Source organism: Balaenoptera acutorostrata, chromosome 9 (genome assembly GCF_949987535.1).
Source record: "Balaenoptera acutorostrata chromosome 9, mBalAcu1.1, whole genome shotgun sequence".
NCBI classification, from domain to species: domain Eukaryota; kingdom Metazoa; phylum Chordata; class Mammalia; order Artiodactyla; family Balaenopteridae; genus Balaenoptera; species Balaenoptera acutorostrata.
The window spans coordinates 55,799,266-55,823,287 of record NC_080072.1 but is presented as its reverse complement, the minus strand read 5'-3'; the positions used below and the strand labels follow the sequence as shown (position 1 = coordinate 55,823,287).

At 37.9% G+C, this 24,022-nt stretch overlaps 1 protein-coding gene across 4 annotated transcripts in view; it reads left to right on the top strand.

The window, feature by feature from the left end:
• Positions 1 to 24,022, top strand: part of THAP12 (THAP domain containing 12) — a 55,829-nt gene that overhangs the window by 11,869 nt on the left and 19,938 nt on the right. For 2 of the 4 annotated variants that reach the window (XM_057553815.1, XM_057553814.1), the window contains exons 2-6: positions 1,361 to 1,481; positions 4,872 to 4,979; positions 8,993 to 9,029; positions 10,537 to 12,331; positions 18,339 to 18,488. In XM_057553815.1, coding sequence (XP_057409798.1) covers positions 1,361 to 1,481; positions 4,872 to 4,979; positions 8,993 to 9,029; positions 10,537 to 12,331; positions 18,339 to 18,488 — 2,211 coding nt within the window. Of the gene's footprint in view, positions 1 to 1,360; positions 1,482 to 4,871; positions 4,980 to 8,992; positions 9,030 to 10,536; positions 12,421 to 18,338; positions 18,489 to 24,022 lie in introns of those variants that run through there. The other 2 variants (XM_057553817.1, XM_057553818.1) reach the window with 2 other exon arrangements.

Below are 24,022 nucleotides of genomic sequence, written 5' to 3'. Positions count from 1 at the left end.
GAGTTTTTATACCAAATAATTTAGATGTTGAAACATGAAATATTTATAATCATATTGTACAGCTGTGTAAAACTATGATTAAAATATGGACATCTTAGGCATCATTACTGTGTATAGTATTACTTCTTGGTCAAATGAGATGCTGAACAATTTAGGTGTGGTTTTAGTTTAAGGTTAGGTAATCAACATTTCACCATGGTTTTACATATTGAGAGTGGAGCGAATTAAGTATCAGAGTGTTGTGTGTGTTTAGGGGTGAATTTGTAATGTTAAGACATAAGAAAATATACTATGATGTAATTATAAAATAAATATGTTTTCAAGTTTGTGACACTATATATTGATGGCGGACTTTTATTCTTAGAAGCTTGAAGAATGAAGGAAAGATCTAGTTGTAACCTTTAACAAATTACTTAACATTTCTGTGCCTTTGTTTCTTTGTCTGCACAAGGGGAATAATAATAATAGTACTCCCTTTGTTTTTGTTTTTTTTAATCAACTTATATTCAATTTTGTTTTCCTGAAATTTCTACCAGTAGAGCTTATTTTTGCCCCTTTAGGTACATAGAACATTTCTTTCCCCTTTGGAAACAATTTAGAATAGTGTCTGGCTCTTAATAAGTGCTTAATAAGCATTGTGATGATGATGATGATGATGATGAAGAATAAGCATGATGATGAAGAAGAAGAAGATGATGATGATGTTTTTTTTGCAGATATTTAAGCATCAAGAGGACATGGACTTTGTCTCATTCACTATCTTTAACATTGTCTGTGTACTAGATTGTGTAGACACAATCCCTGCATTCATGGAGCTTGCAATCTAGTTTGTACATCATTGTAGACAATCATGTTTATAATAAAGCAAATGAATACAGCCATCATGCTTCCATAATCAACTCTAGTTATTTATGGAACAAATACTTAATAATTTTCTACAATGAACGTGTCTTTTCATATGCTTGTTTAAGTTGAAATCCTGAGGGGAATGTTAAGCCATTGGCCTCATGGTTGTGCAGTTTTTTGCTTGTACTGCTGATGATTGAGTCTTCTCTGATGCTAGGATGTCCTGGGAGTTGAAAGATTCAGGTTTAAGTTCTAGTTTTGCTGCTGATTTTGTACATGACTCTGAGTGAGTTACTTCTTAACCTTGTCTTTAATTGAATGTACTAAATGATTTCTAAGGTTTCTTCCAGCTCTCATTTTGTTATTAATCAGCTTCTCCAAATTATGTTATGTTCTTTGGTTATAGGGGAGCAGGAATCCATTGTCCATAATAGATATTTACCTTAAAACTGAATGCTGCAATTTAAGTGTTGAGCTCATATTCCATTATTGTATTTTGTTTTTACTTTTATAGATGCCAGAAGTGGGTGGAGAATTGTAGGAGAGCAGACTTAGAAGATAAAACACCTGATCAACTAAATAAACATTATCGATTGTGTGCCAAACACTTTGAGACTTCTATGATCTGTAGAACTGTAAGTAACCAGAGGGCTTGTTTTTTTTTTGTTTTGTATTCTCTCACTTACTCACTATTTGGTTGGAATGTAAATCTTTATATATTAATGTTGGAGACTATCCTTACACCCTGCCACTTTTTTTTTTTTTTAAGATGAAGACAAATTTGGAGCTTAATAGTATCTATTTTGTTCTTAAAAACCTGTTTTTTTTTTAACCCTTCTGTTTCTGATGCCCCATTCCTACTCACCAGAGGTAGCCACTTTTAAACTTCTTTTGTAGCCTTCAGAAAATTTTAGATGATTATAAATGTGTATATTTAAAGTAAAGTTGGCATTTTTATTTGGATCAGCTTCTCTAGAGCTTTTTTATGAGTGGAATCTTCATCAAGGAATAGAGCTCTTTGTTTTCAAAGTTTTGTGTGTACTGTTAGAACCAACCCTAATTTTTATTTGCTGGATACAACAGGAAGCAAATCATGCAATTAATGTGAGAAAACATTTCCGTCAGTAATTTGCAATTTCATATCAAAACCTGACTCTCTCAGCCTTGCTACTGTTAACTGTGATTTTGGCCAAGTCACTTCCCCTCTCTGAGCCCCAATTTCTAATGAAGAAATTAGATCAGATAATTCCTGAAGTCTAAGACTTTTAACCCTCTGTGATTCTGTTATTGCTATGATTCATAAAAGGCACAAATAGGACAGATTTGATTGAAATGAAGCAGACTTGAAACACTTAAAAACTAGTTAGGAAGACAGTTTTGTTAAACAAATAATATATTCTTGTTTAGGTATTAAAACGTATCATCTCAGTTATTGGGATAGACATAAACTTGATTTGAAGGTACACTATATATTGTTATGCAGCAATTTATTTTGATATTTTTTTCAGATACATTTTGCAGAGGCATCAGAAAACTAAAGAATGATTGGGTTATTTTATTTCTCAAAATTAATTGAAGCAGATACTTGTGAAGTCATTGGGAGGTGAGCCAATTCCGGTTCAACAGTTTAATCACAAATATTTGAGGGATATTTTTGCCTTGCTTTGTTAAGAGGGTAATAATGATCAAAATAAGAGATTTCATATGTTTAAAAGGCAAACTTTATGTTCTTGACATTAAGTAAAAATATCCCAAATTATTTTAAATACGCAAGCCGTATGCATTTTTACATTTTTATTTTATTAATAAATATGGTCTCTTAATTAGTTAATTCCAATAAGACTAATGTGAGAAATATAAAATATAGTTCACTCATATTGTTGTTTATAGTCAGAGCATAGAACAGAACTATTTTCGCTTTTTAAATTTCCACATAATTCTTTAATCTTGGATCAATTAATGCAAATGTGAGACATTTTCTTTCTACACATGTAGAAGATATTGCTGTTAAATCTGGATTACTTAATACTTATACCCAGATGTTTTAAGAGTTTTGACTTCATTAGTTTGACATTTAAGATCTCATCAGTAAACATTTGTGGCTAGTTCAACGAAAACCAGATACTATCTTTGATGCTAGAGTAAGATCATTACTTTATGCTTAAACCTTAATTCAGCAGTTAAAGATTAAATCTGGATACTGAATAAAAATTATCATGCACATGAATTGAATATAACCCTTATTGGCATGTGTACTTATAAATAGATGTAAAAAATTGCATGTTTTTTATTCATATATTGTTTTCTGGTCTATAATATCTTTCCTTGGTAGCAAATTAATTTTATTTGAATTTTTAAAGTCTTTACAATGTTTTATCCCTCCTCTCTTTATTTAATTGGTAAAATATCAATAATTTACTGTGTATGTGGATATCTTTGCTTTTTGAGATGTTTGCTAAGTAGGAAAGATGAGACACTTAGGGTATAGTATAGTTTTTGTTCCCTTCACTGATTGTGTCCAAAATCAATCCCTGATTCAAACTCCGTAGTAGACTCAGGATATTTGGCCCAACACTAGAAGCTGAACATCCTTAAGAAATAGATTTTCTTCTTTGTGTTTTCTATGAGGCTTGGGGATTGAACTAGAAAATATTGACTGTAAATAGAAATTCTTCCCAAATGTGTTTAACAACTCTTCAGATGAAACCTAAGATAGTGTGTTCCCTTTAATTGTATATTTTTCCATCATATTTTCCTAACCTTCTTTCCTTGGGTGCAAAAACATAGGAATTGTTATTTTTGTTTGGCATATACTTTGAATACGCTTTGTTAGTCATCTTTGAAACAATCACTGCTCCCACAAAAGCTTTTTAAACTGAAGTGTATTTTGTTTTTTATCAGTGCAAATTTGGGAAGAAATTAAAGGCACTGTTTCCTTGGACTAGCTAGGGAAATGTAGTAGCAGTTATTCATCTGTTACTCTACCTCTCAATAAACTTCTTGTCCCTACCTGACCTCCTCTGGTCTGGCTGTGGAAGACTGTCACCATCTAAGTATGCATCCAGCTTCTAGCCAGGTTGGATTAGGTTAAGAGGAATTAAGATGGAGAATGGTCATCCTTCAATGATAAGAACGTTAGAATTAGAAGGGGATTTAGAAATACCTAGTTCAGTGTTTGCAAAAGTGTGATTATGTATATCACTTGTGGTATATGAGTGATTTCAGGTGGCACATGAACCAATTTTTATTTTAGAAGTTTTGTAATATGTGTTAAAAATATAACTAGCTCATCAAATCATTATTGTATAGTTTTTATTGCTTAAGATAATGTTAACTAAAAAAGTGAGTGGATTATGAAAAAGTATAGATGGTTGTGTAACTGAAATGGCAAGCATTATGATCATTAGTATGTGAATAACTTCATTTTGGGAAATACTGATCTAATTCAGTACCTGAGTTTTATTCAGAAGAGGAAACTGAGTCCAGAAAGGGAAAGGATTTAGTCAGGGTCTGAGAGTGAGTCACTGGTAGAATTTGGACTAGCCCCTAGGTCTCCTGGGTCCTAGTCCAATATTATTTCATGGTGCCTTGATGCTTCTCAGTAATAGTAGCAAAAGTGGAGTGAACAGCAGGTAAAGGAAGGAAGAATTATTATAAAACATACAGGCGGATAGATTATTTGAGAAACTTTTGTGCCTGCTGTGTTTTGTGGGCTCATGGAAGAACAGAAAAGTAGCTGGGAGATTGAATTAGAAAAATATATGTTAAATGCAAATACATTTTATTTTTTATGCCTACCATCAATTCAGTTCCTTCATTTATAGTAGTAAGATTGCCAGAAGGGCAAATGCAAAAAGAGTTAGAAATAATAAGCTGATCTGGACTGACATCATCCATTCTACAAGTCTCTACACTTTAGAATTGGAGTTGAAGGAGTACTGGGGAAATCATTAACACTAGAATTTTATTTATGTGTGATACATTCTTAAGGACCATCTCTGAATTAACACGTTTTTCTTTTTCAGAGCCCTTATAGGACAGTTCTTCGAGATAATGCAATACCAACAATATTTGATCTTACCAGCCATTTGAATAATCCACACAGTAGACACAGAAAACGAATAAAAGAATTGGTATGTCAGTGTGCTTCCAGATTTCCTATCCTCTATAATATTATGAAATCAAATATAGATGCATTCATGTAAAAATTGAACCAAGTTACTTTCTACTTCAGAGGTAGCATTATGGGAAATTAATGCTATGGTCATTGTTGAAGTAGTGTGGACATAAGATGATTAGTTTGTTTTAGTATTTACATTGGAAAATCTTCTTCAACTTTAGCCAGTTGATACTCGTTGACTTGAGCCAAAGTATGCTGTTAATTACAGGCTCCTAACTCATTCTCTTCCAGGGAAGAAGAAAAAAAAAACACCACCTTTTCTTTTGTAGTAAAGAAAGTGGGGCTGAGGTATATTTCCAGAATTCAGCACAAAGGGATAAGTGAAAGTTAAGACATGGGTAGTTTTACTAGAAATAAGGGTTCTATCACTATTAAGTACTGACAGGGTTTACAAAAAGCTTTTAAATCTCTGTATGTGGCATCTTTGTGCATGTTTTTATAAACCTTTGATATCCTTGAAACCTACCTGTTTTTTGTTGACCTCAAATGAACAGAATTAAATTACTCAGACTCCTCAGACCATTGCTTTCTGTCATCATTGCCACCAGGAAGCCCGTTGTTTGTTTATTTTCTTTCCTTCTTCCATTATTACCATTTCCTTTCCTCCCCTCCCTTTTGTATCCATGCTAGTGCACTTAATATGTCATTTCAGTCCACTGACTATGTGCTTTTTTAAGATAACAACTGTCTAATTTTCCTCATTTTCTTCTCTGTTTACCTTTCATATTTAGATCTGTGATCCATTTAAATTTGTATGTGTGGTGTCCAGTAGAGATCTAATTTTATTTTTCTCTTTATAGAGATCAAGTTTTCCCAACATGGTCTGTTAATCCGTCTGGTGTAAGATGCCACCTCTGTCGTATACCAAGTTTACATATATGCAAGGCTGTTTCTGGGAACTCTTTTATGTTCCATTGGAAGATTTGTTTGTTTACAGCTATACCACACTTTTTAAAATTACCATCGCTTTATATTATATCTTATTTTCAAAAAGGGTGATTTCTTAATTCTTCTTTTTCAAAATTGTCTTAGCTATTTGTAGACCTTTATTTGTCCATGTGAATTTGAGAATCCTTTTGTCGTGTTCTAGAAATTCTGTTGAGATTTTCATTGTAAGTACTTTGAATTAATATTTTTCCAATGTTAATTAGTCCTATCCATAAACAGAAAAAAAAGCCCAATAGAATAGCTATCAAGTAGTAGCAATCATTGACAAAACTACTGGTTCTTTGAAAAGACTATTAAAACACTTTCAGGAGTGCAAAAAGTAAAAAATTTGAAAAAATTTCAGGGTTTTTGTTGCAGTTCTTTAGAAGAGAACGTGAACATCCTTCCTTAGATTAATTTTTTTTTAATTTAATTTAATTTATTTTTTATACAGCAGGTTCTTATTAGTTATCTGTTTTATACATATTAGTGTATATATGTCAATCCCAATCTCCCAATTACCTTAGATTAATTACTTCCTAAATACCTTATGGTTTTTGTTGATATAGATAATGTACTTCTGGTTGAGAGATCGTTTCCACCAATTTTGAAGATCCCTTTTTATTAATTCTAATAGTCTCCTGAGTTTTCTATGTAGTTGACTGTATCATCTACAAATAAGGACAAATTTGCCTCTTCTTTCAGTTCTTCCAATTTTAATTTTTTCTGTAGCCTGTCTTATTGTTTAGTCAAGATTATCTCTAGTACTGTATTCAGTAGTCCCAGTAATGTCACGGCTGGTACACTTGCCTTGTTCCATTAAGTATGATATTTTTGTTGGTATTGTTAGATAATTTTTATCAAGTTAAAGAAATTCCCTTCATTTCCTTCTAGTCCTCACATTCACAGTTTTTATCATAACTTGTTGAACTTATCAATACTTTCATTGCATCTGTTGAGTTCTCATTTTTTTTCGTTCTTTAATGCTGTGAATAACATTGTTGGATTTTCTGTTGTTGAACCATCTTTGCATTCCTGTGATGAACCCTAATTGATTGCAGTATATCTCCCTTCATTTTCATACACTGTTCGATTCAGTTGGTCAGTATTTTATCTACAGTTTTGCATTTATAAGTGTTGGCCTATAATTTCTTTTCATGTATTCCTTTTATCCAGTTATGATATCAAGGTTCTCTTAGCCTCATAAAATAAGTTAGATAGCTTTTCTTTTTTTCCTCCTAATTTTTCCAGAAAAACTTGTATAAGGTAGCTATTGTCTGCTCTTGAAAGTTAGGTTGAACTTGGTAAAACCATCAGAGAGCTTTGGGTGAATGAGGGAATATTTTGATTACCATTTCTGTTTATTAGTTTCTCTTTCTTCTTGTGTTCTATATGTTTCCAAAAGTTTATGAAATTCATCTAGGATTTTAGGACGCTTGCCTTTCTCTGCTCCTAAAATTACTTTAGTAGTCTTTTCGAAGAAACAGTAGTGAGTTTTATCACTGATTGCCTTACTTGTGAGCTGTTTTATTGGTTTCTTCTTGATTTGAAGGATTTACTTTTTGGCTCTTTTTTAACTTCTTGAATGTTTAAACTCATTTATGTGTATTCAAAGCTATAAATGTCTAAGTATATTTTAGCTGTATCCTACAATTTTAGACATGTAGCGCTTTTATTGTTCATCTGTGAGTGTTTTGTAATTTCCCCTATTTCTTTAGTATAAGATTATTTTTGTTCTTAGTTTCTAGACATGGGTTTATTTTTTAAAACTTTTTCCCCCAAATGTTGTTAACTGATGCATAGAGGGTATGTATAGTCTATGTGATATTCTTTCTAGTTTTTTTGCATCCATTATTGGTATTGAAGTCTGATGCCAGCCTGATTCTTGTTCCTTTTAATCTTCAGTTTTTATTTCTTCATGCATTTCTTCTCCTCTATTTATTTGGTTTTTTCTGGGACTTCTTGTAGTTGAATGCTGATACTACACAACAACAGTCTTCCACCTCAGCTTTTTTCTTAGTCATATGAACCAGGGGTGAAGAGCTCAACCACCTCCCATCCTGTAGCTACCATTTCCCTGCTCTGCTCCTCAAGGAAACTCAGATATCTTACAGCAGGCACACTCTTCCAGATATGCCGTCCTTGTAACTCCACAGCCCATAGGATAAGGAGGGAATGTTCCAGATTGGCTAACCTGCTGACATTCTTGTTATCAATATCATGTCCCATGCTACCCAGCAGGCACCGTGACGTCTCCAGCTGTCACTGGTACTGCTGCTTTCATGCCCCACAATAGTAATGGGATGGGTTATGATCTAAGAATTCTAGTGGGTTAGAGGGAGAGAAAAGGACATAATTGAAAAGTTCTTCCTCAGTCTAACCCTGTATATGCCACTTGGCTCTCTATGCTGTATGTATCCATTTCTCTTCCATATTGGCACTGTCACTTTCTGCTTCCCAGAGATTTCTCATAGCTTTTGTGTTAGGTTCGGGGATCCAGCAACTCCCTTTTACATGGCAATCCCTGGGGTTAGATTGGGCGGGGGGCATGGTTTATGGCCCCTTGGATTTGACCTCAAATGCCATCATATACTTTCATGCCTTTTATCAATATTAGCCAGTACACACTTATAACCCTAAATTATGATGATATAGGTATAAAAGTAAGTTAAATGATGTATTCTTTACCCTCTAGTATTTTATTATAAACTTGGAGTCATTAACAAATTATTGTTCCAGTTTTCCTGTCATCTGTCTGTTTGAAGAATGTTTTCTTTATGAAGAATTCATGCTCTTGAAAGAACTAAATTTGGGACTTCCCTGGTAGTCCAGTGGTTAAGACCCTGCGCTTCCACTGCAGGGGGCACGGGTTTGATCCCTGGTTAGGGAACTAAGATCCTGCATGCCAAAAAAAAAAAAAAGAAAGAAAGAAAGAATTAAATTTGACTCATAATATGCTTTTTACTTGTGAGTCTGTGATGATAATACTAGAGTTCAGTTTTCTCAAAGATATTTTTTTCTTTTTTTCTTGTCATTTAGAGTGAAGATGAAATCAGGACACTGAAACAGAAAAAAAGTAAGTGATAGTGTTAATGACTCAACTTCTGAATGCCTTTTTAAAAGGCCTAGACCTGGTAAGGACAAATAAATATGTTTTATGTCCAAAAACCTACTGTGAGAATGATGTAAGAGTGTGGTAGGCATTGTCCTGTGGTCTGGAATTGTCTGTGAGATAAAGTCTTAGTTTGTCTTTATTGAGTGCCACTATGGCATGCACTTGGCCTTCTCTCTCTCCACTAGGTGCTCCCAGTGTGGTCAGGATGGCAGGCACACAGGCAGAGTGTCCTAGTGTAGGGAAAGAAAGGAACAGAATCTCTGTCCACCCAATGTGTGGTGCATACTAAGTTCTTGGTAAATATTTAAGGAATAAATGCTGTTGAGACACTTGGGCTTACAGAGAGTAGGAGTCACAATAGCTGTTCTCCAGGTACTGATGCCTGAGCTGTGTCACTAAAGAATGAGGACTGGAAGGTTTTTCTGTTCTTGTCAGTTATTACTATTACTCTTCCTTTCCTATCTCCTCCTACTACTGCTATTATTATTAACATAACTTTTTTATTGAGTGCTTACTGTGTGCCAAGTCATTATTATAAGTGCTTTACTTATATTAATTCATGTAATTCTCATAGTAGCCCTGAGGAAAGTACTATTATTTTCCCCCTTTATAGATGATGAGACATGGACTCAGGCAAAGAAAGGAGGGAAAGATAGTCTGTGCAGTGCCTTGAAACAGGGTGCCAGATTGGGGGAACTACACACTCATTTTGTTGTTGGAGCGTCTAATAACCCATGATGGTTAAAAAATGAACCTAAAGGGACCACAGGGGCCAGGACTTTCAGGGTTGTGTGTATGACTATGGTCAGGACCCTTATTAACCTCAGGGCTGCAGTTTTCCCATCCAAATATGAAGAGATTAGGCTAAGATTTCTAATATAGCCCTAAAAATTGCATGAATATGCTTTATATTGTATTGTCTTATCTCCCATATAAAAGTATAGATTAATGGTTTGATAGAAACAATGTCAGCATGTACCTTGGAGCTAGAGAAGCTTGGATTTAAATTTCACCTCCATCTGTGACCTTGGGCAATTATTTACTGTCCTCATTTGTCAAATGGGGTTGATATCACGTGCCTGTACAGGGAGCAGTGAGCTACGTATAAAATGCCAACGCAGTGCCTCAGTAAATATTAGTTCTCTTCCCCTTCCTTTTTGTGAGGACATGGACTATCTTTTATTACTCTGTATGTGTGATGTGCCTTATTAAGTTTATAAGAAATTGTTCCTCTCACGATAGCATTGACATACAGGATTAAAATATATCCATTCACAGTGTTTGTCTCCTCCACTAGAGTGTATCTTATTTTAACCTGTGTATCCTAGTCTGTGGTCCAGTAGGTACCCCATGAGTGTTGAATGAATGAATTTGTGGATTTTAAATATGTAACCAATCAAAAATGTAATTTTTTTGTTAGTATGATTCCTTATGAGCCTGTTTATAAAATTAATTCTTTGTTTTCCAGTTGATGAAACTTCTGAACAGGAACCAAAACATAAGGAAATAAACAACAGCAATGCTCAGAACCCCAGTGCAGAAGAAGGGGGTGAAGAGCAGGATGGAGACATTTTACCTTTAACCCTTGAAGAGAAGGAAAATAAAGAATACTTAAAATCTTTATTTGAAATTTTGATTCTTATGGGAAAACAGAACATACCTCTGGATGGACATGAAGCTGATGAAATCCCAGAAGGTCTGTTTACTCCTGATAACTTTCAAGCACTGCTGGAGTGCCGGATCAATTCTGGTGAAGAGGTTCTGAGAAAGCGCTTTGAGACAACAGCAGTTAACACATTGTTCTGTTCAAAAACACAGCAGAAACAGATGCTAGAGATCTGTGAGAGCTGCATTCGGGAAGAAACCCTCAGGGAAGTGAGAGACTCTCACTTCTTTTCCATCGTCACTGACGATGTGGTGGACATAGCAGGGGAAGAGCACCTGCCTGTGTTGGTGAGGTTTGTTGACGAAGCTCACAACCTGAGAGAGGAATTTGTGGGCTTCCTGCCTTATGAAGCTGATGCAGAAATTTTGGCTGTGAAATTTCACACTACGATAACTGAGAAGTGGGGATTAAACATGGAGTACTGTCGTGGCCAGGCTTACATTGTGTCCAGTGGATTTTCTTCCAAAATGAAAGTTGTTGCTTCTAGACTTTTAGAGAAATATCCCCAAGCGATCTACACACTCTGCTCTTCCTGTGCCTTAAATATGTGGTTGGCAAAATCAGTGCCTGTTATTGGAGTATCTGTCGTGTTAGGAACAATTGAGGAAGTTTGTTCTTTTTTCCATCGATCACCACAACTGCTTTTAGAGCTTGACAATGTAATTTCTGTCCTATTTCAGAACAATGACGAAAGGGGCAAAGAACTGAAGGAAATTTGCCATTCTCAGTGGACAGGCAGGCATGATGCTTTTGAAATCTTAGTGGACCTCCTACAAGCACTTGTTTTATGTTTAGATGGTATAAATAGTGACACAAATGTTAGATGGAATAACTGTATAGCTGGCCGAGCATTTGTACTCTGTAGTGCAGTAACAGATTTTGACTTCATCGTTACCATTGTTGTTCTTAAAAATGTTCTATCTTTTACAAGAGCCTTTGGGAAAAATCTTCAGGGGCAAACTTCTGATGTCTTCTTTGCAGCCAGTAGTTTGACTGCAGTGCTGCATTCACTAAATGAAGTGATGGAAAATATCGAAGTTTATCATGAATTTTGGTTTGAGGAAGCCACAAATTTGGCAGCCAAACTTGATATTCAGATGAAACTCCCAGGGAAATTTCGCAGAGCTCAGCACAGTAACCTGGAATCTCAGCTAACCTCTGAGAGTTACTATAAAGAAACTCTAAGTGTTCCAACAGTGGAACACATTATTCAGGAACTGAAAGATATATTCTCAGAACAACACCTCAAAGCTCTTAAATGCTTATCTCTGGTACCCTCTGTCATGGGACAGCTTAAATTCAATACATCAGAGGAGCATCATGCTGACATGTACAGAAGTGATTTACCTAATCCTGACACACTCTCTGCTGAGCTGCATTGTTGGAGAATCAAGTGGAAACACAGAGGGAAAGATATAGAACTTCCATCCACTATTTATGAAGCCCTTCATCTGCCAGACATCAAGTTTTTTCCTAATGTTTATGCATTGCTGAAGGTCCTGTGTATTCTTCCTGTGATGAAGGTTGAGAATGAACGCTATGAAAATGGACGAAAGCGTCTCAAAGCATACCTGAGGAACACTTTGACAGACCAAAGGTCAAGTAACTTGGCTTTGCTTAACATAAATTTTGATATAAAACACGATTTGGATTTAATGGTGGATACATATATCAAACTCTATACAAGTAAGTCAGAGCTTCCTACAGATAATTCAGAAACCATTGAAAATACCTAAGAGAATTTTAAAATAGGCTTTCTCTTATATTTGATATTTGAAAAAATCTGTAAGAAATTTGAAAATATCTTACAGAAAAGTTGTAAGGTGTACGTAGGCCACTTAATCACTGAATATCTTGACCTGTAGGCCTCCCATTGAGTACATTAGTCATTGATAATCTGCCTGTTTATATGGCCCGTTTGAAGTCCCATGCTTTGGAGACCTAACTGTCCCATGCTTTGGAGACCAGAAGATAGCATTGAAAGTACCATGTTACACTCTGTGTGATCTCTGCTAATGGCACTTTGAAATTGTATTAGTTTGAATTGTATTAATTAAGTCATTTTAGATATAACATTTGTCACTGTGGATCCAATTGTCAGGTACTTAGTTATCAGTTCTTTGAAGAAATAAATTTTGAGGAGGTATGGGAGGAAGGAATACATTTTATAAAACATTACAATGAAGCTCATGACTGACCTTTGAATAGTAGGAGTTTTAAGTATGCTGTTAAAAATCTGTAAGGGACCGTTAAAATGATCAGGCTGTAAGAGAAACATGTGAGCTCGCCAAACAAGGATTTCAGTGTAGATTTTGCCTTTATCAAATGCAGTTGAAGGAACAAGTTATAGTTAAAGTTTGAATGGAAGAGCCTGCCATTGTTGTTCCACATCTGATTGTTGCTGTTTACATTCCTTTATTGAGCCTACATCTTCATAAGCTTTTTGACAGGTATATGTTGAACACTTCTGTTTCATGGTCAAGACAGGATCAGAGACCATGGATACTGACAACTGATTAGTCTGTTTTCTTCTGTCTTTTTCCATGACTATATCTACTGCCTCATCTTGATTTACAAGCAAAACCTAGAAAACCTACAAAAATAAGTGTTTTGTGGTTTATCTAGGAATAATACAGAAAATATTGCTGTTATTTTTGGTGAAGAAAATCAATTTTGTATAGTTTATTTCAACCTAAATAAAATGTGAATTTTGTTTAAAGTTCAGGTACATTGTTTTTGATGGGGACAAAACAGATTCTTGTGGTAAATTCTCTTTTCAAAAGTATTTATCACCTTCACAATTGAAGATAAGGTCTTTTTTTTTTTTTTCTTTTGGTGTATGGTTTACTACTTGGAATAAAAAAAGCCATTTTAATTGTGAAATTATTAAATGTAAGATTTATCTAACTTTTTAAGTATTATATGCTGTATGACCCCTGATATAAATTGTTAGTGTTTGCGTAATTGTTGCTGGCTAAAATGTAAATGAATGAATATTGCAAATATGTCATTGCATTATTTTATGTTGGGATAAGTTAGTGTTATTTGAGTTTCAGAAAACAGGATGGGAGTATATTTGCGGAGTGCTGGGTCTTGCTGATAACAGTGCATTTCCCTGGTGTGGACAAACCCGGCAGATGTGTCAAATCAGGACACATTTCCCATGCAGGCTATAAAAAAGATAACAGAGTTTATCTTATATCCAGAGCTCTAAGAGGTGCCTCTGTCCTTGACAGAAAGAACTGATCCGGTTCATGATGGCAGGATGACAGAAAAGGAGACACAGAGCTGGCCTTTTAATAGCTGCATACAGTTCTTAGGACACTTAATAGTGGTGTGACCTTGGCAGATTATATAATCTGGGTATATTCCCTCAACTATAAAACCACACTTAAGCTTGTGCTATGAGGGTTAGATAATTTATTATCAATTATCTATTACTACTTACTGGTGTCTCAAAACTTAGTGGCTTAAAAAAAAAGTTTACAGTTTTGTGGTTTAGTTGAGTGGTTCTTTTGCTGGTCTCATCTGGACTCTGCATTCAGTTGGTAGATTGGCTGGGGGCCTAGATGGGACAGCTGGGCCTGTCATGTGGTCTTTTATCTTGGGCTTATGGCATGGTGGTCTCAGAGTACCAAGAAGGCAAAGGCAATAGCTTCAAAGCCTGGGCTCAAGAACTCACAGAACGTCACTTTCACCACATCTTTTGGTCAAAGCAAGTCACGAGGCTGGCCCAGAAGGGGTAAGGATAATAGACTCCTTGTCTTGATGGGCGGAGCTATAAAATAGGGCCTGTTTTCAGTCTACTATACTAATTTATCCAAAACATTCATGCTGCAAGCATTGGTTAAGCTTTAAAGGTGCCCACCACTTGTTTTTATAATCTGTATGTTCTCAAAGTTAATTTGAGAATTTATTGAAAGCTTGAAAACCCTAATTTGTTAAGAAGCATCTTCACAAACTCTGGTCTTTGAAGATAGATTGAGTCAATGGTAGTCTCCCCATAGATGAAACTGATTATCATTTTTGCAAGATTAGATAGTTAGAAAGAGGTTGATGTAGTGACTGTTTATTCCTCAAGTATTAGTTGAATGCTTACTGTGTGCCAGGCTTCTGGGTTAAGTGCTGGCAATAACATGCACTTTCTTACAGAGCTTACAGCCTAGGGTTGGCCCATAGGACTACAATTGTACTTATTTATAACCACACACACACAAACACATACCTTATAGTTAAGTGGATCAGATTATTGAAATTAAAAGAAAAGAAAATAACACATTAGGGTATCTATAAAATCCTTGTGCGATTTAAAAAAAAATTGTGGGGACTTCCCTAGTGGTCCAGTGGTTAAGAGTCTGCGCTCCCAATGCAGGGGGCTCAGGTTTGATCCCTGGTCGGGGAATTAGATTCCACGTGCCAAAACTAAAGATCCCACACATGGCAATGAAGACCCCGCGGGCTGCAACTAAGACCCGGCACAGCCAAATAAATAACTATTAAAATTTTTCTGTATCATATCTAAACAGTTTTCAAAAGATAACTAGGAAATACATTCAAGATTTAATATATATAATTGGAGGAATTTTTTTTTAAAGATTTATTGATTGATTGATTGATTGATATGTTGGGTCTTCGTTTCCGTGCTAGGGCCCTCTCTAGTTGTGGCAAGCAGGGGCCACTCTTCATCGCAGTGCGCGGGCCTCTCACTATTGCGGCCTCTCTTGTTGCGGGGCACAGGCTCCAGACGTGCAGGCTCAGTAGTTGTGGCTCACAGGCCTAGCTGCTCCACAGCATGTGGGATCTTCCCAGACCAGGGCTCGAACCCGTGTCCCCTGCATTAGCAGGCAGACTCTCAACCACTGCGCCACGAGGGAAGCCCTAATTGGAGGAATTTTTGCTTTTGACATATCCACTCTCATTTTGGGGGAAAAAAAGCTGAAGCCTAACATAGGATTTGTTACCTGTAAATTGATGAGAACAAATGCGTTATTAATAATTTTATGTAATTTTTATTTAATTCTTAACAATGGCCCCTTGAAGTAAATAGTAGTTGAAAGAGACCCCCCACTGCCCCCTCCTCTTGTGGCCACTTCCTCTGCAGTAACTTCGTTGGATCTGGTTTTTGTTTCATATTAGGGACAGCCACTTTTTAAGTGCTATTTAAAGTGAATAATTCATAAAACATAGGAAAATTGTACTTGCAGTGTTTATTAATATTTATATGATACTCTAGAGCTTACAAATTACCTTGATTGTATCATTCAAGTTCTAAGAAAAATTCAGGCAAGAATTATCCCCATTTTTCAGTTGAGAAGTTCAAGCTCACAGAGGTAAATGAATTGCCCAGAATTATAGCTATTAAGTGCCAGAGCCAGGTACTTCAATCCAATCCTTAAATCTTAAAACTGATTATGAAAGCCACTTCATTCTTAAGGTTTGTAAGAGAAATATTTGCTTTAGGAATAGGCTTCTTTTATGTTCTTGCTTTATCCATTGCCAACTTTCAGCACAGCATCTCTAAAATGTGCTCATTATAGTCAACGTGGGTTCCTTGCAAAACAAAAAAACTGAAGCCTGAAACTTCTGAGACTTTGCAAACTAGGTGTAGAAATGCTGCCACCTTTGTTTGGCTGCCAAGACACTACCACAAAGGGCTGTAGCTCCAGGTCCATTTACTTCACTAGAGTGGATGCAGCTGTCTTCCTTGCTGTAATCAAATGCTCCTCTGTAGCCAGCTTTTTGTGGCCAGAAAAAGCAAAGTAATTTTTAGTACAGATTAGCATAAAAATCTCTACTAGATCAGTTTCAGGAAACAATTACTAGCTTAGAAACAAGTGTGATCTATAGGTTGGCTAAAATGGCAGTTAATTTCCAGACCTTTTAAAATGCCCCTTATTTCTCACCATGAATACTATATAAATAGAATACACTACCTGCCACTGTATTTGGTTTCATAAATTATTTGGACAGGGTGAACAACAGACTTCAAAATTAAGTAGAGGTAGTAAATCTGCCCTTTTTAATGAGTTTGAATTTACAGTAGTAGTTTAAACATCTGGAAGTTTAAAGTCTTAATTCATTCCAAATGTTCAACAAGGATATACTGCAAAGAGGATATTGTAATTGAGGGATAAAGAAAACTACTGTTGACTCAATCTGAAGCCTTTTCTAATTTTCTCTATATACATTAATCACATAAAACTTGAGAGGCTGACAGTTCAAAAAGAGAAGAGATGGACCAAAATATCCAAGTTGGCATGCTTGTAGAAAAATAACTTTTAAAAGAGGTCATAGTTATAACAAGGATGAAGTTTAAATGCTGTTAATTAACATGTCTAGGATATGGCCAGATAGTGCTGCTGTGTTGTATGTTCTGTTCTGGTGGATATGAGGTGCGGTTTTCTTTTATTATTTAAACTGGACTTAGAAGAGTCAAACCTTTTGACTTCTAAGTTGTAATTTTTTTTTTTATTTTATTTTATTTTTTTTTTGGCGGCGGCATGTGGGATTTTAGTTCCCCTACCAGGGAATAAACCTGTGCCCCCTGCAGTGAAAGCACGGAGTCTTAACCACTGGACCGCCAGGGAAGTCCCACTAAATTGTAATTTTGATTAATGCATTTTGTAGTCCAAGAATCTGGTCTGCTGCCAGCTTGGTCTAGCATAAGACCAAGTATTCGTTCAGTGCACACTTATTGAGTGCCTACTGGATGCTTGTTAGGTGTTGGTTTACGTTTCTTAGAGCAGAGTTGCAGCAGCAGCGGGAGTGTTCATCATTGTCTGGTAGCAGCTGCTGCTAGGGAGAGTGCTCGCTGTATTCCAGCGCTGTGCTCAAGCACTTTACCTGAATTATCTCATTTAAACTTTTCCACCCTATGAAAAAGGTAATATTATCCGTATTTTCTTCAGGTGAAAACCTAACAATTAGAAGGCCACACAGCTAGTGAAAGGTGGAACCATGATTCTAACGTGATGTAAAGAATTGCAAATCTAATTCCTTGTCTCATATTTGCTTTTCATTCTTATTTCAAATATTGTATTGAATGCCTGTGGTGCTTAATCTAAATTTAGCCTCAGGCATGAGGCTAGGGTCATGGATACAAAGATGAATGAGATGAATCCCATGCCATGGATGCAAAGGTAAGACTGAGCCCATACCCTCAGTGAGCTCAGTCACATGGGGGAGCCAGACATGCAAGCCAGGAGCTGCCAGGAGCAGGGCTAAGGGTAGGGGAATCCTATCACTGATCATCCCAACCGGGACACTTTTGATAGTGTACGGGTATGATTATTAGTTACGCCAGAACAACAGATAAAGCAGGACTGTCTGGAACAAACCAGGACGTATGGTCACCCTAGCTGGCGGAAAACCCACGGTGTGAAGGGAGGGCCCTGAGTGACTAGAGGAGGTGATGCCCTAGCTAGACCTTAGAAAAGTGTGAGACATGCTCTTGTCTCCAGTCATCACCTGCTATTTAAGGCTTTCAAGATACCCAATTAAGATGTGATACTTCTTCCTTAAACCAGTATTATACATATTAAATTAAAATCTGCATGGTAGAGTTTAGAGCAGTAGAGTTATACAGATGACGCTTCATTTTACAGAGGACTAGACAGGACAGCTTGCTCAGGATCAAACCACTCGGTGGTGGCAGAGGCCAGGGGAGAACAGAAGTGTCCCAACAGTGCTGTGCTCTGTCCTACCACACAGACGAAACTGAAGATGGAAAGCCTGAAAGAATCATTTCTTGGCAGGTGAGCAGTGTCCACCCTTCAAACTTATTAATGTAAACAGTAATCCCATAAGTATGTCAGCTTTATAGGAGAGAGGTTTATTAAACAGACCAGGGTCTGGGGTTAGTTCTTGGCACACTGCTGTTTTGCATACTGTAAAATTTTGGTTTTAAAAATATTTGGTATTGCTACATCTTATTTGGCAAATTCCTATTCTTGGTATGATTATTTTTCTTTGGAAGGGTACATGTGGTTAGAGTGTGGGTTTTCAAAGCCTTTTTCCTAAAAAATGAGATGTTGAAAGCTTTCCTTATAATTGTGCCTTGTGGGATTTGGACTGCCTTTTATTAATAGCAGCTACTATATACTGAGCACTTACTATGTTCCAAGCATCATATTAGGTACTTTGTATGAATCATTTTATTTAGGCTTACAGTAACCTGAGTCAGTAGGTGTTACTATCCTCATTTTATGGATCTGAAAGTGACTTGTAAAAGGCCATTCCGCTGTGGAGTGGCAGTCAACCCGACCAACTATTGCTGTTAGAGCAGGCTGCTCCTCAGAGTGGAAATCCTCACCTTTTGAAAAAAATCTGTGTGAAAAGACTGGGGTGGGAGGAAGTACACCACAATACTAATGTTTGTCTCTAGGTGGTGGGAGTATAGGGGATTAAAATCTTTCCTTATTTTCTACAGTGTATTTATTTTTCTCATTTTCAGAAGCATTGTATAGCATTCTGAAATGGAAAACTCAAGATTAGTTACATGAAAATATTTTTCTTCCAAAAGATTTGTTGCTACTTTTCCAGTTCCATTTAACACACATCATGCCAAGCATTATTCTAAGTGTTTTGGCTGCAAAGATAAGTCACTGGCCCTCGTGGCAAGTTGTTAGGCTGCTGATTCTTCAAGGCCCAGCTCAAGTGTCTATCGCAAGTGCATCCCCATCACCTGTGCCCAGTTACTTCTCACCACCTCTGCTGTTACCACCTCAGTTCAAACCACTATCACCTCTCACTTTGTCTTTTTCTCCAAGTCTGTTTTCCATGTAACAGGCAGAGTTATCATGAACCTCCTTTTCTCAGACCCTTCCAGTGGTCTTAGGCCAGAATCCAAACTCCGACCGTGACCCTAAGGCCCTACGCAATCTAGTCCATGCCTACCCCTGGCCACATCTCCTAGTCTGATTCTTGTTCACTCTGCCCAGCTACTACGGTCTTTTTTGTTTCTCCCACTCACCAGGCACGTTCAGAGAAGCTTGTTCATGACCTTTACACTTGCTGTGCCATGACGGCTGTTAGCCCAGTTAGTTCCTAGCTCATTTTTCACGTCATTCAGATCTTTGCTTAAACATTATCTCCACAGAGCAGCTTTCTCTGATGATGCTTTTGAAACTAGCTTACCTTTTCTAGAAATAAGTTGACTTCCTGCACTAATACATAAGTTCTACAAGGGCTGGGACCTTGTAGTGTTTGCTGTGGTTGTATCCCATTGCCTTTAATAGTGCCTGGCAGGTAGCTGGTGCTCCATATTTGTTGAATGAATGGACAAATGATGTGTTCTATGACCAATGGGAAATTCAGAGTGGCTGGAAGATTGAGGGAAGGGGAAAGCAACTGGAGATAAAGATGTAAAGGCAGTTAGGGGCCAATCCATGAAAACCCTTGAAATTCCCACTCAGGAGTTGGCCATCACCCTCTGGTCAGGGGAATCCTCCAAGAAATGCTGAACCTCAACCCCTTGTCTGTGTGAACTGGCCATAGGAATGGAGCCTTTCAAAGGTGAGGTGTGTGGTGAAGTCTGGCCTGCAGTTTCTGAGCATGTTTAGAAAATGAGAGAACATGGTTGAACTAAAAAAGCAAACCCCACATTGGTCACTGTTAATCATAATTAGTAATGTCTGTGATTTGTATAATCTTTCTTCCAAAGTGTTCCAGGTCTTGAGACATGATCCCTTTGGTCCCTCCAGGCCCTGCCACAATAGCAACCTTGGCATGTGACTCACCACCCTCCCCTGCCATATAATACCCTATTTATCACCTGTCTTACCCATTCCTTTCCATGTCAAGTGATTTCTGCCTTGTTTTTTTCTTCTCTTCCTTCCCTTCTCAAACCACAACCCATATAATTTTCATTGCCCTCTTTAGAACCTTCTTGTGTCTCAGCTCCAGCCTTTTTATAGGGAAGGGGAGCAGACCTGAAACAGCGTGGAGAGGGAGATGTACATTGTTAATTTACCTCCGCTACATAGTGGCGTTTTCCTCTGGACTGCAGTTCCTTTTCCAGCTTTGTAGTCCCCCTGGAAGATAGATGACTAAACACAAGGGTGGTTGCTGGTGCTTTAAAGTCATTGGTGATCTCAGTGCTCACTTGGGGTTAGCGTCCCTACCCATAGCATGAGATTTGTCAGTGTGCTTAAATAATAGAATTAAAGTATTGATTTCTGCTGTGCTTCATGTAATGATGCTTATACTTAGGGAGGAATTTAATATTTATTGAGTGTCTCCTGTATGCCAGGCACTGTGTGAGATGCTTTATGCGTATATTCTCATTTAAGACTCATATTTTGATGAGGTTGATATATTATCCCCATGAGAGAACTGAATTTCAAAGAAATTATTTGCCCGCAGTCGCACAGTCCATGTCTGTCTATAGCCAGAGCCTGTGTCCTTGCATACACTGCACAGCCAGCCCCAACCCTGCCACAGCACTTGAAAGTGCATAAAGGGTCTTCACAGACATTGTCATTTCAGTCTTCATAACAACCTGTAGGATTGGCAGGGTCGTCCCCAACTGACTTGTGAAAATGCACCATTATGGGGACTTCCTGCAGCCCTATTGCTCTCTGGTTTGGAGTCTGGGGCTTGGGCAGGGTCCTGTGCTCGTCACTGTGCTGGATGCAGGATTCGAATCCAGCTCTAGAAGAGTTAGATCATTGGTGGGCAATGCTGGAGGGGCCAGACCACAACCCCTGTGACATCATGAGAGCAGGGATGTGGGTGCTTGTTCTCTGAGGGAGGCCTGGAAGAGCTGCTGTCCTTTTCCTGCTTGTGAGAGTGGATGCAGGCCTGCCCAGGAGCTGGAAGCATCGGAGTGAGAGAAGGTTGGACAAGCCAGTAGTAAGGAACAGGGGAAAGAGCAGAGGTTTGGTGTGAGGAGACCCAGTCTGAGGGCTGCTACTTGGGAGTTGTAGGGCTGTAGGCAAACCACTTCCACTCTGAGCACAGATACCACAGCGTTTATTGTGCAGTCATGGTCAAACCTCACCACAGCGTGGAATAATACTTTCTCCAAAGGAAAGTCTCTGCTAACCTGACTGCTAACCAGCTGGTTATGGTTAACTATCCCAGAACAAGCCTGAGTACTGATACGAAGAGCCTGGAGACTCACTTCTCTTCCCTGCCCTTGAGAGAGAGGCTAGGCAAGTTGCTGCTCCTCTCTGGGCCGCAGTCTTCTCATCTGTAAAGCAAGAATGCTAATATCACCCATGATTAAACGGAAAGTGTTTAGTCAGCTCTATGTTCTATCATGTCCCTGAAATGCTCTGAAAGAAAAAAAAGCCTCTAGGTGAAATTAGAAAGGGTGAGCTTCATGCCAAAGGACCTGGAAACACTTCTTGGAGGAGTGTGGTATGAGCTAGGTTACAAAGGCTGGATAGGGGTCAGCAGGGAAGGAGGCAGAGTTTTGGTGGAACGGCTGGCGCAGAGGACCAGGCAACATCCCAGTACAGGAAGGGCTACTGCTCTGTCTTTCCTTCCCATCTGACTCCATCAGCATCTCCCACATTCACAGCTCCTGCCCTCAATTCTCAATTCTAAGAGGCTATTAGTTATGAGACACAATTTTAATTAAATAGAAGCTTTGGGGAGAATAAAAAATTTTCTATGTAAACAAATATTGGTTTTAGTTGCATCTCAATTTCAAAACTATTGTGGGGAGAAAGCGTATCTTAGAATTGAGAAAATACAGAATATGTCACTTTAGAATGAATACTACCAGAAAAGTTTGTCATGTGGACCTTGAGACTGATGTTCGTGTTCTTGTTCTGCCACATAACGAGCTTTTTTATTCTGGGCAAGTTGCTTGGTTTTCCTAAGCATCAATTCATTTTTTACATGGTCTATAAATTGCCTGGGCATCAGAGGTGAGCAGTTAAGGTTGTTTGAATCTGAATGTTGATTCGTTTTGGAAAGAGGTCTACAGAACATATTTTGTCTGAAATCAGAGGTTGCTATATTAAAAAAACAAAAACTATACATATTATCATTTTAGAATAGCGTAACAGAGCAGTAGTTTTCAACCAGAGGCGATTTTACCCACCAAGTGACATTTGGCAATGTTTGGAGGCATTTTTTGGTTGTCACAACTATGGTGGCAGTGGTGGTGCGAAAGCTACTGGCATGTAGTGTGTAGAGCCTAGACATGCTGCTAAACATCCTACATCGCACAGAATAGGCCCCCAGAACAAAGGCTTTTCTGGCCCCAAATGTCCATAGCACAAGGCTAAGAAACCCTGACATAGAGATTAAGAATGGGGATTATGGAGCCCAACTATCTGGATTTGAACCCTAGCTCTGCCACCTGCTAGAGCTGTGCATCCTTGGGTCAGTTACTTGACCTCTGTCATCTGGGAAAGAATAGTAAGTTTCTGCCACAGAGGGTGCTTGTGAGGGTTACTGGGACTTAATGTTGGTAGAGCATTTCGAATGGAGACTGGCTTCCATGAGGCACCTAGTGAGCGTCCACTTTTATTTTAAGTAATTGAATAAACGCTAGAGTTTGTGAAAATACCTTGACTGGTATCAGGACCTCAGATAAGTTACTTAACTCCTTGTGCCTCAGTTTCTCCATCTGTTAAAAAATGTTGTGGAGGTCAGATGAAATTAAGGATATGACAGCACGATGGAATCTGGAAAATCTTACAAATACACTTGTATCATTATTATTGCCTCAAACTCCAGTAAGAGAATGTTCTGGGGCTGAAGTAATAAACTCTCCTGGGCCAGGCTGTAACTCAGCAGAAGGGACAGCCAGAGAGAGGAGGTGCTCAGAGCAGAATATTGCAGGCCCAGCAGTGGATTGCATCTTAAGTACATCCTCAGCTGTGAATCCCGGAAGTCGCCTTTATTGCACTGTTATGTGCAAACTGCGCCCCAGCTTTACATACCACTTTCCCCAGAGGAGTACTTGGCGAATCGGCATACATGCCTGCTCTGCAGGCTCTAAACTTAGGGAAAAACAACAGCTCAGATGGAAAGAGTGCCCTGAAAGCCCCTGGCCAGGGATCTGTTCCTGTTCCTCCTCTGTCTTCTCTGGTCCCAGTTTTTTCAGCTCTCAGATGAAGGAACTGGATTGCTGGCCTGGACTCCAAGGCTTGTTGGAGCCCTGGCTCTACCCACACAGGATTGAGTCAGGATTATTATTATCTTTAACAATTATATCTGTAAACAGTAATCTAGCAGGAATTGTGTCAAGCAATTTACATAAATAAACATATAATTCTCAGAACAACCTTGTGAAACACTGACCTTATGGCTGATGCTATCACTGAGGCTC